This window comes from Mobula birostris, chromosome 32 (assembly GCF_030028105.1).
Source record: "Mobula birostris isolate sMobBir1 chromosome 32, sMobBir1.hap1, whole genome shotgun sequence".
NCBI lineage: Eukaryota > Metazoa > Chordata > Chondrichthyes > Myliobatiformes > Myliobatidae > Mobula > Mobula birostris.
The window spans coordinates 292,847-311,497 of record NC_092401.1 but is presented as its reverse complement, the minus strand read 5'-3'; the positions used below and the strand labels follow the sequence as shown (position 1 = coordinate 311,497).

At 41.8% G+C, this 18,651-nt stretch overlaps 1 protein-coding gene across 1 annotated transcript in view; it reads left to right on the top strand.

The window, feature by feature from the left end:
• Window positions 1-18,651, top strand: part of LOC140191280 (complement C3-like) — a 215,486-nt gene that overhangs the window by 39,250 nt on the left and 157,585 nt on the right. The window contains exons 9-12 of the mRNA XM_072248549.1: window positions 5,480-5,600; window positions 12,040-12,155; window positions 12,251-12,397; window positions 14,777-14,989. Of these exons, the coding sequence (XP_072104650.1) occupies window positions 5,480-5,600; window positions 12,040-12,155; window positions 12,251-12,397; window positions 14,777-14,989 (597 nt within the window). The remainder of the gene's footprint in view (window positions 1-5,479; window positions 5,601-12,039; window positions 12,156-12,250; window positions 12,398-14,776; window positions 14,990-18,651) is intronic.

Here is an 18,651-nt window from a genome sequence, read left to right as displayed (position 1 = left end):
GAAAGTCGTGAATAGCACGTTCAGTGTGTTGGCCACACCGCAGGTAAAGGCTACACAGGCAGACAGGGAATGGGTGGCCACTAAACAGCGTAGCAGTAGGCAGGTAGTGCAGGAGTCCCCTGAGGTCATCTCCCTCCTAAACAGATATACTGTTTTGGATACTGTTCGGGGAGGTGTTTCATCAGGGGAAGGCAGCAGCAGCCGAGTTCATGGCACCATGGGTGGCTCTGCGGCACAAGAGGGAAGGAAAAGGAGTGGGAGAGCTATAGTGATAGGGGATTCGATTGTATGGGGAATAGATAGGCATTTCTGCGGCCGCAAATGAGACTCCAGGAGGGTACGTTGCCTCCCTGGGGCAAGGGTCAAGGATGTCTCTGAGCAGCTGCAGGACATTCTGGAGTGGGAGAGTGAACAGCCAGCAGTCGTGGTGCACATAGATACCAATGATATAGAAAAAAAACAGGATGAGGTCCTACAAGGTGAATTTAGGGAGTTAGGAGATAAACTAAAAAGTGGGACCACAAAGGTAATAATCTCTGGATTACTACCAGTGCCATGTGCTAGTCAGAGTAGAAATAGTAGGATATTTCAGATGAATACATGGCTTGAAAAATGGTGCAAGGGGGAGGGATTCAAATTTCTGGGGCATTGGACCCAGTTCTGGAGGAGGTGGGACCGCTACAAACAGGACAGTCTGTACCTGGGCTGGACTAGAACCAATGTCCTAGGGGGAGCTTTTGCTACTGTTGTTCAGGAGGATTTAAACTAATGTGACAGGGGGATGGGAACAAGTGCAGAGAGACAGACGGGTGTAAAATGAAGGTAGAAGCAAAAAGTAGTAAGGTGAAAAGTAAAAGTGGCAGGCCGGCAAATCCAGGGCAAAAATCAAAAAGGGCCACTTTTCAATATAATTATATAAGGACTAAGAGTGTTGTAAAAGCAAGCCTGAATGCTTTGTGTGTCAATGTAAGGAGCATTCGTAACAAGGTGGATGAATTGAATGTGCAGATAGTTATTATTGAATATGATATAGTTGGGATCACAGAGACATGGCTCCAGGGTGACCAAGGATGGGAGCTCAACATTCAGGGATATTCAATATTCAGGAGGGATAGACATGAAAAAAAAGGAAGTGGGGTGGCATTGCTGGTTAGAGAGGAGATTAATGCAATAGAAAGGAAGGACATTAGCCAGGAGGATGTGGAATCAATATGGGTAAAACTGCATAACACTAAGGGGCAGAAAACGCTGGTGGGAGTTATGTATAGGCCACCTAACAATAGTAGTGAGGTTGGGGATGGCATTAAACAGGAAATTAGAAATGCGTTCAATAAAGGAACAGCAGTTATAATGGGTGACTTCAATCTACATATAGATTGGGTGAACCAAATTGGTAAGGGTGCTGAGGAAGAGGATTTCTTGGAATGTATGCGGGATAGTTTTCTGAACCAACATGTCGAGCAACAAGCTAGAGAGCAGGCCATTCTAGACTGGGTATTGAGCAATGAGGAAGGGTTAGTTAGCAATCCTGTCGTGCGAGGCCCCTTGGGTAAGAGTGACCATAATATGGTGGAATTCTTCATTAAGATGGAGAGTGATATAGTTAATTCAGTAACAAAGCTTCTGATCTTAAAGAAGGATAACTTTGAAGGTATTGGACATGAATTAGCTAAGATAGACTGGCAAATGACGCTTAAAGGGTTGACGGTGGATATGCAATGGCAAGCATTTAAAGATCGCATGGATGAACTACAACAATTGATCATCCCAGTTTGGCAAAAGAATAAACCAGGGAAGGTAGTGCACCCGTGGCTAACAAGGGAAATTATGGACAGTATCAATTCCAAAGAAGAAACATACAAATTAGTCAGAAAAAGCAGCACACCTGAGGACTGGGAGAAATTCAGACTCCAGCAGAGGAGGACAAAGGGCTTAATTAGGAAAGCGTAAAAAGGTTATGAGAGAAAGCTGGCAGGGAACATAAAAACTGACTGTAAAAGCTTTTATAGATATGTGAAAAGAAAAAGATTGGTTAAGACAAATGTAGGTCCCTTACAGTCAGAAACAGGTGAATTTATCATGGGAAGCAAAGACATGGCAGACCAATTGAATAACTACTTTGGTTCTGTCTTCACTAAGGAGGACATAAATAATGATCCGGAAATAGTAGGGGACCGAGGATCTAGTGACATGGAGGAACTGAGGGAAATACATTTTAGTAGGGAAGTGGTGTTGGGTAAATTGAAGAGATTAAAGGCAGATGAATCCCCAGGGCCAGATAGTCTGCATCCCAGAATGCTTAAGGAAGTAGCCCAAGAAATAGTGGATGCATTAGTGATAATTTTTCAAAACTCTTTAGATTCTAGATTAGTTCCTGAGGATTGGAGGGTGGCTAATGTAACCCCACTTTTTAAAAAAGGAAGGAGAGAGAAACTGGGGAATTATAGACCGGTAAGCCTGACATCAGTGGTGGGGAAAATGCTAGAGTCAGTTACCAAAGATGTGATAACAGCACATTTGGAAAGCGGTGAAATCATCGGACAAAGTCAGCATGGATTTGTGAAAGGAAAATCATGTCTGACGAATCTCAGAATTTTTTGAGGATGTAACTAGTAGAGTGGATAGGGGAGAAACAGTGGATGCGGTATATTTGGATTTTCAAAAGGCTTTTGACAAGGTCCCACACAGGAGATTAGTGTGCAAACTTAAAGCACACGGTATTGGCGGTATGGTATTGATGTGGATAGAGAATTGGCTGGCAGACAGGAAGCAAAGAGTGGGAATAAACGGGACCTTTTTAGAATGGCAGGCGGTGACTTGTGGGGTACCGCAAGGCTCAGTGCTGGGACCCCAATTGTTTACAATATATATTAATGACTTAGATGAGGGAATTAAATGCAGCATCTCCAAGTTTGCAGATGACACGAAGCTGGGCGGCAGTGTTAGCTGTGAGGAGGATGCTAAGAGGATGCAGGGTGACTTGGATAGGTTAGGTGAGTGGGCAAATTCATGGCAGATGCAATTTAATGTGGATAAATATGAGGTTATCCATTTTGATGGCAAGAACAGGAAAACAGATTATTATCTGAATGGTGGCCGATTAGGAGAAGGGGAGGTGCAACGAGACCTGGGTGTCATTGTACACCAGTCATTGAAAGTGGGTATGTAGGTACAGCAGGCGGTGAAAAAGGCGAATGGTATGCTGGTATTCATAGCAAGAGGATTCGAGTACAGGAGCAGGGAGGTACTACTGCAGTTGTGCAAGGCCTTGGAGAGAGCACACCTGGAGTATTGTGTGCAGTTTTGGACCCTGATCTGAGGAAAGACATTCTTGTCATAGAGGGAGTACAATGAAGGTTCACCAGATTGATTCCTGGGATGGCAGGACTTTCATATGATGAAAGACTGGATCGACTAGGCTTATACTCTCTGGAATTTAGAAGATTGAGGAGGGATCTTATTGAAACGTATAAAATTCTAAAGGGATTGGACAGGCTAGATGTAGGAAGATTGTTCCTAATGTTGTGGAAGTCCAGAATGAGGGGTCACAGTTTGAGGATAAAGGGGAAACCTTTTAGGAGCGAGATGAGGAAAAACTTCTTCACACAGAGAGTGGTGAATCTGTGGAATTCTCTGCCACAGGAAACAGTTGAGGCCAGTTCATTGGCTATATTTAAGAGGGAGTTAGATATGGTCCTTGTGGCTGAAGGTATCAGGGGGTATGGAGAGAAAGCAGGTACAGGGTTCTGAGTTGGATGATCAGCCATGATCATACTGAATGGAGGTGCAGGCTCGAAGGGCTGAATGGCCTACTCCTGCACCTATTTTCTATGTTTCTATGTTTCTAATCATATACCTAATAAAATGGTCCTTGAATATATGTTCAAAGTTCAAAATACATTTATTATCAAAGTATGTATGCAGTATACAACCTTGAGATTCCCCTTCCCACAGACATCCACAAAAGAAAGAAACACCATGGAACCCATTTAAAGAAAAAACCAAACACCTAACGCACAAAAAGAGAACAAATCACGTAAATAGCAAAAAACACAACATATAAAACATCACACTGCAGAATCATTGAAACACCCTAGAAATATTCAGTTTAATTAAATTTAGTGTTGTGCCATTCATTGACCGCAAGCCACAAAGCCAGTCCGCCTGGATCAAAATTGCACAAAATAGCAATAAAAATACAGCGCAACCAGAACTACATATAGCATGATTGCAGAGCCCAATCCACAAATCACATTGACTAAACCTTGTGCGAGACCCAAGACTCCAGCACATCCTCCGGCAACATCGAGCGAGGGGGAGAGAAAGCCAGGTCAAACGCTGGCACTTTCCTCCAGGTGTAGCAAACAAGAGCAAGAGTGAGAGATCAGTTAAAAGCAGGTACCTTCCTCTGCAGCAGTGAGTGAGAGGGAGAGAGAGACCAGTCAAACACAGGCAGAAGGTGCTGAACTCCTTCTCACCATGTTGATTTCAATCGGGGTTGCGTTTTAATTGGTGAGAAGTGGAGTCTCATGCCCTGTCTCCAGGCTGCACACTCCACTTGGAACCTCCCCGCACTCCCTTGGAGACGTCAAAGTGCCAGATCAATCAATAAGCCCAAAAACACACCATCAAAATGTAAATCACGGGTTCCAATTGCACACAGTTTGGTAGCAGAATTATATTTGGAAGATGAACAAGTACGAGAAGTAGAGTGGCAGCTTTTGGCATGTGGTTCATTGGTGCAATCTTCCTCAGATGATGTTCATGGTCTTCTGCTGCTGTTGCCCACACACCTCAAGGTTCAACCTGTTGTACATTCAGAGATGCACTTCCACACACCACTGTTGTAACAGGCAGCTGTTTGAGTTACTGTTGCTGTCTGTCAATTTGAACCAGTCTGGCCATTTTCCTCAGATCTCTCTCATTAACAAGGCATTTCCCCCCACAGAACAGCCACTCACTAGATTCTTTTTGTTTTTTGTCACATTCTCTGTAAGCACTAGACTGGTGTGCAGGGAAGCACCAGATCAGTACTGTAGTTTCTGGGATACTCTTGACCACATTTACATTCTTTCATGCATTGAGTTGTTGTCACGATTGGTTGATTAGCTATTTGCATTCATGAGCCGGTGTACAGGTGTACCCAATGAAATAGCCACAGAGTGTTGTTTGATTCATATAAAATATAAAAAAGCTTAAGTAGTTTTAAGTGTTTTAATTTAAGTATTTTTGCAGTGAATTTTTCAGTTACTTCTGATTTTATATAACAATACAACACAAAATACAGATTATAACAAAAGATGCAGTGAAACATAATATCAATGAGAAAAGTGGAATTATATGTTAGGAGAGAGAGGATATAAGAGATGGATATATTTATGTATATTTGCATGTATATTTTCTTATAAAAGTTTACCATTAGCATCATCACAGAAAATCAGATGCAATAGCAGAAACTCTCTAAGCCCTTTACTTGCAGATTATAAATGGCCATGGAGCAGCTAAGCTGACTAGAGGCCAGTTGACTAAGAGTTTCGATGACATTAACGCACTGGTTGGGAGTTCAATCTATGTCACTGCAAGTGTTATTACACATACAGGTGAGTGTTGTTCTTAATGCATTTTAAAAATCAACGTCACAATGGTTATGTTCTGTTATAACGGCATTGAAGATATTGTCATTTTTTAATTTTATTGCTGGTTACACATACATTAGCTATCTTTGACATTGTATAATGTGGTTGGGTCTCCCCTCATGTTATCAGCTTAAGCTAGTCAGAATCATCTAGATAAGTAAAAGATTTAATTGAGTGAGTGATACATATGGCTACTTGCATTTGTGCTGTATAGGAGTATTTGCATTGCAGCTGTGTAAGGTCCAATTTGCATTCATTGTAGCCTATTAAACTGTTCACATCCACAAGTCCAGATTATGAGAACATCTTTCTAGTTGAAACAGTTCAGGAACCTTAAATTTTCTCCTTTGTCCTGGAAAAAGAGATACCAGAGATCCATCAAAATATTTAATGGAATTACAAAATTAATGTGCGTACGGCATTAAACTATTAAATAATTCTACTTCCAAGACATGACCTCTATTGTCTTCAGGTATGAAAACTGCAGGTTCATAAAAATAAGACCATCTGAAATGAGCGCTGAAATACAGTTTGTTCACAGTTAATGAAGGTTTAACATTCCCAAAGGACTAATTATTATGTCAAAATTTGCATTGCAGGAAGTACAGTATCTATAAGGTTGCAATGAATCAAAAGCAGACTGCACTTGTTCCGACAAACTGAAATGTGTAAATTGAAATATACAAACCATTCTTTGAATGGTCATTGTTGCCCCCTTTTATCGAGCTTGTTTAATTAACCTTCTTCTCATGGCTTGGAGCAGTTGGGGCGAAGAGCCTGATTCCATGCTGTATGACTCTACAACGTTTTCTCAGTGACCCAGTCAAAAATGCTGTTAGGTGTTACTGTTCTTCATCAATCTTTGTTTGAAAGGTAATTTGCAACAGAGTTCAACAGCCTTATTGTAACAAATATATCTTTAGTTAAGCAATAAATTAAATTCAATACTTTTTTGTAGGCAAATTTTAAGTAAATAGCAGGGAAATAAATAGCTAGAAGAGTTCAGCAGATAGCATCACTGGAGGCAAAGGGATGGCTGATAATTCCAGACCCTGCATCAGGTTTCTTAAGTAAATATTTATTAACTGAGGCAAGCTGGATATCAGCCATTGCTTTCTTGATGCTAGTCTAATTCTGGAATCAGGACCTGATTAAGGTCTTGGATCGAAACTTCCACACTTTGTTCCTTACCATAGATGTTGCCTGACTCGCTGAGTTTCTCCAGTATTTTGTATGCGTTACTCTGGATTTCCAGCATCAGCAGGAAGGCTTGTGTCCGTAATTAGGCGAACATTGATAAAGGAATAGCTGATATACTGCTCTCCCCAGTCAATAAAAAAAGAGTTAAATGGCATAAGTGTACTATAAACTACAAATTCAATAAGTCATGCAATAAAAGGAATAATGTGGTAGTGTTCATGGGCTCATGGACAGTTCAGAAATCTGATAACAGAAGGGAAAAAAACTATTCCTGAATAGCTGAGTCTTCCTCAACAGTAGTAATGAGAATAGAGGCAGTGGTTAATAATGGAAACTGCCTTCTTGGGGCATGACCTCTTCACAACCTTCATCCCATGGAACATGATAGTTCTGGAAGGCAGCATAGCAGCATCTTCTCAAGAGTATTTGCTGAATGAAAAGGCATAGTATAACTGTTTTATGATTTTTAAGTTATGTTGTGGATTGTACTATTTAAATCTGTATTTTTTTCTCTCTGTGGAACCTGCTCATCAGCAGCCAGCCATGTTGTCGTTATCTACACATAGATGAGAGGGCATCTCTTATGATGATAGGATGTGCAAGCTAGGGCTTTTCTCTTTGGAGCAAAGGAGGATGAGAGGTGACTTGACAGAGAAGAGACAAGAGAATAACAGGCATAGAGCAAGGAGTGGGCAGTCAGATACTCTTTCCCAGGGCAGAAATGACTAATGCAAGGGGGCATAATTTTAAGGTGATTGGAGAAAATTAGAGAGAGAATGTCAAAGATACATTTCTTATACTGAATGTAGTGGGTGTATGGAACACCACACCAGGTGTGGTGGTAGAGTCTGATACATTAGGGACATTTAAGAAACTCTAAGATTGGTAAATGAATGCAAGAACAATGGAGAGCTCTGTGAAATGGGAGGGTTGGATTGATTTTAGAGTATTTTAGTAGGCTAAAAGGTTGACACAAAACTGCTATACTGTTTAATGTTCTATATTCTATTAAAATTCTAAAATGCACTCTGGACCTATACTAAAACTTGCACACTCATCATTGATAATGAGGAATAATGAAGAGTTTTGTACAGCATTCTGATTCTTAGAAAAGTAGTCTCTTGTTACTTGTCCAGATGCGGAACTACAGTGTTTAGACCGACAGAAGCAAAACCGCAGAGATTCTGTAAATAAAGTGGAAGCAGTAGGTACCTGAGACTAGAATTGAGACAGGATACAAGACAGAAACAAGGACAGGATTTGAAACCAGATGCTAGACGAGAATCCAGAGCTGATGATTAAGCACCAAGCCTCAGTTCAGGTGCTCTTCAAATATTAAAATCCTGGCACCAAAACATGGCTGCCAATTAGCAGGGAGGACCTGAATCTTTAAAGGGGCTACACCAGCTATACATATTCCAGACAGCTGGAGCATCTAAACCCAGAAGTTGACATGGTCGGGTGCATATTGTAACAGGACCCACTCCCTAATGTCTGACTCCTGATGACCCTGGCTGTTCAGAAAAACAATGATGGTAGTCATGGATGACAGCCGGATCCAAGATGCCAAATGAGCACCACTCTTCAGGTCAAGATCCTTCCCAGTCCACGAGAAACTGCCAAACACCCGGAACAGTTCATGAATCCAGAGTTCTTTTTCCGGTGAAGACCTGTTCCCTATCGACAAACCTGGATGGCAGTTGGGCTAAAGGACTGGTGCCTGCAGGTTTTAACTTGGAAATGTGAAAAATGGGATTGACCTCGAGGGTCTTGGGGAACTGCAAGGTGGAAGGCACTGGGTTTACTTTCTTGAGAACATTGAAGGGTCCGATGAACTTCGGTACCAATTTCCTAGGCTCCACCCAGAACAGCAAATCCTGAGTAGACAGCCAGACCCGTTACCCAGGTTGTAAAGCTGATCCTTGTGTTCTCTTGCAGTTAGCTTTCATTTCAGCCTTTCTCGGTAGAGACCAACAAAATATATCTTGCCCTAGTCCACTTTTCCTTGCAGCATTGGATGAGATCTCTGGTCTCAGGAGCCCCAACCTTGGCATGCTGCTCAGTTCTGAGTGGGGTAATACTCAAATTGATATTCGAACGGGGACTTCACACGTGCAGAACGCTGTAGCTCCAATCAGTGTATAGAACACCCTCCAAAAACATAACACAAATTATAGACCCCGATCTGACACAATATTCACTAGAAATCCGTGGATCCTGTAGATTGCCCTGTAGGACAATCTCATCAGCTCTGCTGCTGATGGTAGTTTGCCCAACACAATGAATTTGCAGGCTTTCGAAAACCGACCAACAATTATCATGATGGTGGTCTTCCCCTTGGAAGGTGGAGACTCCTGACTAAGTCCATGGAGATGTGAGCCCATAGTTTGTCCAGAACAGATCGAGGGTGAAAGAACCCTTGAGGTTGGTATGGGTTGCCTTGTTCCAGATGCATACATCTCATCCCAGCACATATTGTCAGACTTCTTTAGCCACTCCTGGCCACCAGTATCTCCTCTTAATGAACTGGAGGGTTCTGGCAACTTCTGCATGAGCAGTCATTCTAGATGTGTGTCCCTATTGAAGTACCTTAGACCTGATAGAACTTGAGACAAGCAGACAACCTGGAGGCTATTCTTGGGAATCCCTCCTTCTACCTGGGCTTTGTGAATACTTCTTGATTTGCCAGCAAATATAAGCCAGGGTTTGTGGTCTGTTCATACAATAAAAGGGTTATTGGACCCCTTAAGCCAGTGCCAACTTGACTGTGAGTAACTCTTCACCTCTGTCAGGGATAGCCACTTGAAGAAAAATGCACACAGTTGCAGTTTATTGTACAAAGTTGTCCATTGAGGCAACACTGTACTGACTCCGGCGTCCGAGGCATCCTCCTACATGATGAAAGGAAGAAGGGAAGGTCCAGGTTAGGTGAAACCAAAATACGAGCTGTTGTGAACCACTGTTTAAGTTCTGCAAAAGCAGAGTCTGCTTCGGTAGTCCAAACAAAAGGGCCCGTGGATCTCTTATTGCTGTCAGCGGAGCCGCCACTGTGCAGAAGTTCCTGATGAACTTTCCGTAAAAGTTGGCAAATCCCAGGAATCATTGGATTTGTTACACATTGGAAGGTGTGGCCAATCAAAAACATTCCCTCTTGCAACAACTAGACCATGCAATAATTTTTCCTTGCTTCCAGTTCATGGAAGGGTTATGCTGGAGGATCAGGGGTATGTGAGAAGAATCAATGATATGGAAACAAATGTCCTCCACATGTTTCCCTGTCCTCATTTGCAAAACTGATACCTGCTGCAGGATCTGCCTGGACCCAAAAGGACGACCGTCCAGGATAGCTGTGGGCATGGGCTGACTCAACTGTTGTAGAGGTATGTTGAGCCAACAGGCAGATCCCAAGTCCAGGAAGTCACCAGCTGCCCCAAAGTTCACAAAGGCATTTACCTCTCACTGGGAGATCCCTGCCTTCAGCATGACACCAGAATCAGTGGAGTTGGGAGCATTGGCTGCTACCTTCACTGTCCTCCTGACACTGGACAGTCCTAGCAGTCTTAGGTGGTTACAGGTTCAGACTTTTGGCACGCAGGTGATCTGCTTCCCTGCAGTAACAGCAGCAACCTCGACTCTGATACCAGGACCTCTCATTGAAGGAGAGTCTTTTGCAGCCGATTTACATGGGTTTGGCAGGATTTTGTGCAGATGGGCTGGTCATTGTCTGAGGTTGGGAAGTGGAACTGTAATGCATTGAGGCTAGGCTTGAGCTATTCCTTTTCGACCTCCTGAGGTAGTTCCACTTTCACTCCACCAGACATTTAATGAGGCAAATGGACTGAACAATCAGAGCCTCTATGTCCTCTACTAGCTCTCCCAGGGCAAGGACATCTTTTAATTTGCCTTGGATTCATGGCGATACAGACTGGTCAGCCTCCTCATTCCACCCATGTTCCTCAACCAAAGTCCAAAACTCAATAGCATAGTTGTTTGCTAACCAACTAAGCTGATGTAGCTTCATCAAATGATCCGAGGCTCTGTTAGTTCTGGCGGGATGATAGAACACTCTCTTCAAGGCGTTCATGAATTCTTCCAAATCAGAGCTGATCTCCGGCCGTCATTCCAAATACTCAAGCCAGGGCTTTCCTGGTCAGGTGAGAGATCATGAAGGTTACTTTTCCGCACACCACAGGGATTCAGGATGGCTGGAGTTCAAACACCAAAGAACACTGAGTGACGAGGCTGCAGCAAGAGCCCAGGTCACTGCTGAATCTCTCTGGGATCAGAAGATGGACTGACTCCGCAGAGTGATCGACAACATCACCTGAGTGATTCTGGCTTCCTCCAGTTGGTGCATGGCAACCTGGCGGTGTTGTATCTCCCGGCTCTGTCTTGAAATTTTCTCACTGTGGCTGACCACAGCTGATGAGAGGCTCCAATACCCTGCTCAATCCACCTTAGGCTCAATCGTACTGTGACGAGAGACATAGGCGAGGATAGTTAGCAGCCAAGTGCTGGAGTATCCAAGACTCGAATCGACACACGATGCGAGGCTGAAATGAGGACAGGGTTCTAAACTAGATGCTGGAGGAGAATCAAAAGCAGAGCTGATGACCGAGCACTGAACCTCAGTTCAGGTGCTCTTTAAATATTGAAATCCTGGTGCCAAAATATGGTCACCAATAAGCAGTGTGAGCCTGAGTCTTTAAAGGAGCCGTACCAGCTATCCATATTCTGGAGAATCGATTCACCTAAATCCCAGAAGCTTCTGCAGTCGGGTGCATATCGTATCGGGAACATTTAAAAATAAATTCATCTAATTGCTCATCTCACGGGGTGTTGTGACTTCTTTTGGAAATTCTGGCACAGAGTGAACTGCACCAATATTGCCATTGAAAAATTTATCAGAATCTCCAGGACCTTTATGTGAGAGTCAATGCCCTGCAGGAATAATGGAGCACATTGCTACAGTGTCTTCTCAATGTTTTCAATCTGGGGAGCAGGTTATTATTAATGCAAAATACTCCATTGAATCTAGGCATTATTTTGTAAAGGCTTCCATAAGCAAATTAAAACATATGTATTCTTATGCTGCTATTAAATTCTAGCAAGCCCAGAGCATACTTCCTTGATGTATGCAGTTGTGTAAAATGTCTCACGTATTATTTTGTATCTGTTTTTCATACCTCTTTTTCCATCACAGGCACTGACCTTGTAGAAGCAGAAAAAACTGGCATAAATATAGTTGAGAGCCCATATACAATCTCGTTCACCAAAACGTCCAAGTATTACAAGCCTGGGATGCCCTTTGAAATGATGGTACAGTTCCCATTTTCTTCATCTCACTCTCTTCCTTTTCCATAACTTCATGGTACATCTTTACTCAATCATTCTCTTGTTCTTTGTTACCCAAGGTCTATGTAACTAATCCCGATGGCTCCCCTGCCAATAACGTTCCTGTGAAGGTGGCTGGTCATGATGTCACTTCGAAAACTCATGCTGATGGAATTGCTAAATTGACAATAAATACACCTGGAGAGTCAAAGGTCGTACGAAAACAAGTAAGAAATAAGCTATTTCATATGCTTTCATAGAATGAAATAACAAAGTGCAGGTCTTTTTCTTATTGTGCTTGAGCTGGCTCTTTCAATTATTACCACTCCCTTTTCACTGCACCCTTTTCCTTTCCTTCAAATGTTTATCCAATTCCCTTTTGAAAGTTACTGTTGAAATGGCTTCCACATTCCTTGCAAGCAGTACATTCCAGATCATAACTGTATTCTACAGGATTTTCCACTAGTTATGTTACACATCTGTTCTTTGCTTATAGGCACCTCTTCCCTGATACATCTTACTTTGTTAAAGTTTGTCTGATTTAGAAAATCCCTATTATATCTTCTACTGATGTTCTCTTCAGACAAAGTAAACTGTAGTGAAACTTATCAGCCAATTTTCACAATAATTTTAAAGACCATAATTATTTCAAATTAGCATGTATTTGAATGAGTTACTTACATAATATTATTAAACACTTTTCAGGTGTATTTGGGTTCCCATACATAGAATAATAAAGCAACCATTTATATTTTGTTGTTTGTAACAATATATTTGGAAATCAAAACGACATACCTGTGAGGTACTGTGGACCATTTTCAGTAACACAAATGCACACCACCACAAGCTGTAACTTCTTGGTTTAGCATACTTCTCAGTATCAAGCCAGAGGACTAACCCTGGTTCAATGAAATGTGCAGAAGGGCACCTCAGGAGCAGTTAAGAACTTGAACTTAGTGAAGCTACAATATATGATTACATGTGTGTTAAACTCTTCAGGGCAGTATCTTCAGTTGTGGTAAACAGCAAAAATGGCTGACAATCAACTGTGCTCAGCAGACTTCAATATTTTGAAGTTCTGTGATCCTACCATATCTAGTTATAAATGATTAACAGCTAACAGGTTCCAAAATTATCCCCACTTGCAGTAAAATCATTTATCAGAGATGAGTTATTGATTTCGGCCAATACAATAGGAACAGAAACGTCATAGGCATCAATTCAAGTTCACGTTCAAGTTTACTTATCATTCAACTATACATGAATATAGCCAAATAAAACAGTGTTCCTCTGGGCCAAGATGCAAAACTGATTACCAACAGCACACAACACATAGCACATATAGCACATATAGTTATGTGGATGATTTTGGCAAATGGGTCGGGTAAATACCTTTGTGAGACAATGGAATTGTGTGTCTGTATTGTTTAATGCCTGGATCACCAGAAAATCATGGTGCTGCTTTCTGGCATACTGCTTCACAGAGCGAGGTTGTCTCTGGTGTTGCCCTTTAGCATACTGCTATAGACATAAGACTATGGAGTATCGCCCTTGAGCCTACAGCTGTACACCACAGGGCTACATGACTTAGATGTTTTTCCCTCTAGCTTTCTTAGAACAATACCAAATATAGAAACATTGATCAAACTATATCCATTAGAATCAAACATAAAGAGGGTGCATGTAGTGATTGTAAGCAGGATCATTGCCCTCTCGAGGGATGGCTCCCTGTGTCGTGTAAATGAAGTCTCCTGGGTCTGAGGTCTTGTGTGGAAAAATAAACTCCCTAACAGGTTACAATAGCAGAAGAACATACAGTCACTGGAACAAATAATATAGCCCGTTCCTGAGCGCCATGCCCTGTAGGTAGATTGTGCATGGGATGTTATCCTGGTCCAGTTTGTTCTTCCACAAAACAAACTCTGGAGAGCAGCACGCAGTGAACACTAGAAGCGGTACTGATGGGATTGGCCAGTCCCCAACCCAGTACAGATTCTAGCAAATCCATAGACGTTGCTTTTCTCTCTTGCACTGCCTCCAATGTCTATTCCCCTGGGCAGCTACAAAAGACAACCTCTGGGGCATGAGAGCCTAGTCTGTGCCATAACTGAGGCAATGCAGCTCCCCCACCATCGTCTTGCTATTGAACCAGTTCAGTTTTCTACATTGCCAATGTCCATCAGGGTCTTTCAATCACAAGAAAAATGTCCAAGACAATCATTCACTCCACTTGTTTGACCATGAACCACTCTGGCACAACAACAGTATGCTGCAAGTCCAGGCAATAACACAACAACAGTATACAAAAAGTCCAACTCCTCTACTATCGAGCAGCTCGCTGATGGAGTAGACCCATACTACATAATTTTCTTAATATTCAGCAGCATCTTGATATTGTAAAAAAAACATAAAGGACGAACAATTACAACTTTGGTTGCTCCTACTGCCCACCGACTGATGAATTAGTATATGAATTAAGAAACTTAACTTTTCATTTACTAATTCACGTTATAAAATGAAGTATACTGCATTTTTTAAGTTGGTGGAAGATCAACATGTGCTCAACAGTTGGAATTTACTTCTCCCCTTTTTCTTTCTGCTTACAGGTTTTAACAGAAGTTCCTGATACTCCCAACAATCGACAGGCATCTGCATGGATAACTGCAGAGCGCTATTTGACACAACATGGTTCAGGAAACTACCTGCACATTAGTATTTCACGAACAGATTTAAGTCCAGGTGACGATTTATTGGTTAATCTGTACCCCCGAAATGACAATCCACAAGTCCAGGAGAAAATAAAATACTTCACCTACTTGGTATGTTTTTCTGCACACTTGTCATACCTCATATTAGTATTCATTTTGAATTAACTAACTAACCCTCAGTGAAAATAGCAGCAAGTAATTATAAAGGTAAATTAAAGTAATAAGTTAGTCATTAGTTAAAAAAATCTCCATTGAGTCTAGGAGGTATTTGGAAAACTCTTAACATAAGCTAAACTTTATGGAAGGAATGAATGGTGAAGTGTTTTAATTTGGTGATGAATTGTTGTTCATTTTCACACCTTTTGGTGCAGCGGGTGGTTTCTTTTCTCATTTCCAGAACATTTGTCTGCTTATTTATGAAGTTGACTTACTAGCTCAATACTCAACCCTGAACAGGTGGAAAGTAGGTAAGGAGCTGGCCACATTAGAACTCTAGACCATTTGCCTTAAATTCCAGTACTGATGCCACTACACCACCGGCTGGGCTAATTTGGTAAAGAATGAGGCCAGAATTGGGGGATGTATGGATGTTTTACAGGTTCATAGAACAAGAGGATATTGCAGTGATTGTGATGGATGGGGTGAGATCATGAAAATAAGAATTGAAAACCAAAATAAATCAGTGTTTTATTTAGCTGGGTTCCATTACAAGTTATTATATGTTGGTTCATATTGGTTGATGAGTTTTAGATTGCTTCACTATTATGAAAATTAAGAAAAACTCCGGTCAAGATAGAACCACCAAAATGTAACACAATAAAGTCACTCCAAAATGCATTCCCAGATTAACCATGGGATAAATGTTGCCTGCATTCCCAGATAGCAAAGGCAAACATTAATGTTTTAGTTAATTAATTATTGGAGATAAGAATCTAAAATACTGAGGACCAAGGTCTTCTGCAATGCAGACTAAGCTTCCATGAACAACTGTGAACAAGTGTGTATATGTTGCTTTGCAATCGTACCATCATTATGCAAGTTACAGAGACTGTAGACTGAGGGAGAAGGGTGTTAAAGTTGAATCTGAATAAAACTCGGGAGACCAGCTTCTTATCGTCACCACGGTTTATTGCACACTCTTCTGCAGGAGCTTGAGACCCAGTTGTCAAAGCGAAGGCACGTAAGCACTGCCACCTTCTGACAAGTGGACTAACTTAATTAGGTTACAGCTGTATACCTATACATAGTAAGCCCCATACATTACTATTGCAAGATATTATTTGAACTGGTACGCCCACCAAGTCTGTTGGTGCAAAACTTAATTACTTAGATAAGAGAGTCCACTAAATCAAGGTTTTAATTACAGATGGATGTACTGTCCAGTCCTTATCAGTTATTCCCTTTGCAAGGCCTGACTTAATTACAGACAGATGTTCATTCCTGTCCTTATCAGCAAGTCCTCCTTTCCCTGTGATCAAACAAGGGTACAATGTGTAATATATAATGTTATCAACCTCCCAATTTCTCTCTGCAAACTGAAAAGAACTGATAGTGAGCCTGGCCTAGCTAACCGCTGAAGACAGAGTTTACTTCAGTTCAAAAATTCCTATTCAGTCCCAATTATTCTTTTAGCCAGAGGTTACATAGGTTCAAAATGATTTTTTTTATATATCCTCAATTCCTCAAGAGTGTTGGGAGCGAGGGAGTCGATAGGTGGGAAATACCATGATAGTTGTGAAAACCTGCTCCAGTCCCACCAAATCGGTGAGATTGAGACGGCTCTCCCACCCTAGACCCCGGTTTGTGTGGATGCTGTGTAATTTGCTAACCTCTTACAAATTAGTGTCAAGAAATAACAGACAGCGCACTGCATATGATTAAAGGATTATATTCATGTATCTTAACTAAAAGGTTAGTAAAGAAAAGAATGAAAAAACAAAAAGAGCCCATTATAATTAAATAGTACAATGTGCACCAGTTGGAGCTTAATTCACAGATCCTCAGTCGATCTTGCTGTCCGACTGAGGATCCTAAAGACCCAGCTCACATTCCAAAGCATCTGTTATCTCTAACCATAACCGAAACACTGCTTCTACAGAAAGACCATTATGTTAGCAGTGAAACCTTTCCCAGGGTGTTACAGTTGGAAGAGTACCATGGATAAGGGTTGGATAATGAAGAAGCAGAGGGCCTAGGAAGGTGACTGTTGAAAATAATGCTGCTGAATATTGTTGCAGCTGTCTTTCACTCATAAGATGGAATGTGTAGTCTGCTTCATAATTGATTGGCCTCACTCAATTAGTAAGAAAAAATGTGAATTCCAAAGTTTTTTATGAATTCTATTAAGAATTTTCAAAAGTATTCAAATGAATAGTATCAATATGAAGATGCAAGAGACTGCATTCCAGATAAAGTACCTTGACCTGAGTCATTGAATTTCATTAAATGCTACCTGATCCACTGAGCTCCCTCAGTATTGTGTGTACCTTTGATGGGCTGATAAATCTTATGCAATTGTGTCCCAGCTAAAATGCTGAAAGACACACTATCTATGCTGTGCTGACCTATGTACCCAAAATCCTGTAATGTAAAAGGTTCCTATAAACTCCTGATAATATTCCTACTCTTTGGCAATCTATCTCTTAGTTTTGTTGTTACAATTGAAGTTAAACACATTGCCAGTCATAGAGTTAGAAATGATAGGTAGGTAAGGATGAAATACCAATCGCCCATGATCTATCTCAACTACAGAACTGGTTCAAGGGGTTTCATGACTACCTCTAATGCCAGCTTCAAACTTGGTTGCAATTTTTCAGTTGGAGTTCCTTGGGCAAGAAGCCGCAGGGAGTGTGGATACAGCCGAGCTCATGAAAACAAGCCTCCTATTTATGGACCCTATCTATACCTCTGTCTGCATCAGCTGTATCAGTAAAGGAGCCAGTATAATCAAAGATCCTACACACCCTGGACATACTCTCTTCTCTTTTCTTCTATCCTATTGGCAGAGAGTACAAAAGCCTGAAATTTTGTACTACCAGTCTCAAGGGCAGCTTCTATCCCACTGTTGAATGATTGCCTTTGTCTGGGAACATAGAGGAGGTTTCAGCCAAAAGCAGATCAGTAGAGACCATTGAGCAATAAACAATACTTTGGAATGCGAAGTGACAAGCCATAGGGAGTCACAAAAACAGGAGAGAACAGAAACTAAACACACCAGGCAACAAGGTAAAGGTTAGGGAGAGTGAGGGCGAGGAGCAACCAGTTAAGGGTGGTTGGTTCAATGAGTGAACAAGGGCTGTAGCTGAACACTGGGAGTAAATAGGCTGCAGGTGCTGAGTCTGGAACGAGTGGCAGGTAAATTCTATTAGCTGGGTGGAGACTGAGAGGTACCTGTATGTGCAGGCCTGAATGGAAAAAACACCTCATGTCTGTCCCCTGATGGGTCAGGACTATCTAGATGGCTCCGGTGGAACGCATCGATTAGTGAATTACCCAGGATCTAACTGGATGGCACCCAAGTCCTCTGCTGTCCACTTCTCTGTCAACTAGGTCATGCACACTCTGTCCACGGTGAACTCCTGTACATGATGGAGAACAAGGTTCCTGTCTCAGCAGCCAACAGGAGAATGGGGAGGGCAATGCACTGGGCACCTTGCAGAACTGGTCCACCACTGTCACGATCACTGTGGCCCCACTGGAGATGGCAAAACCATGATTAAATCCATGATGATGTGCAATCAAGGGTGTCTAGGGACCGGTAGGGACTGCAGGAA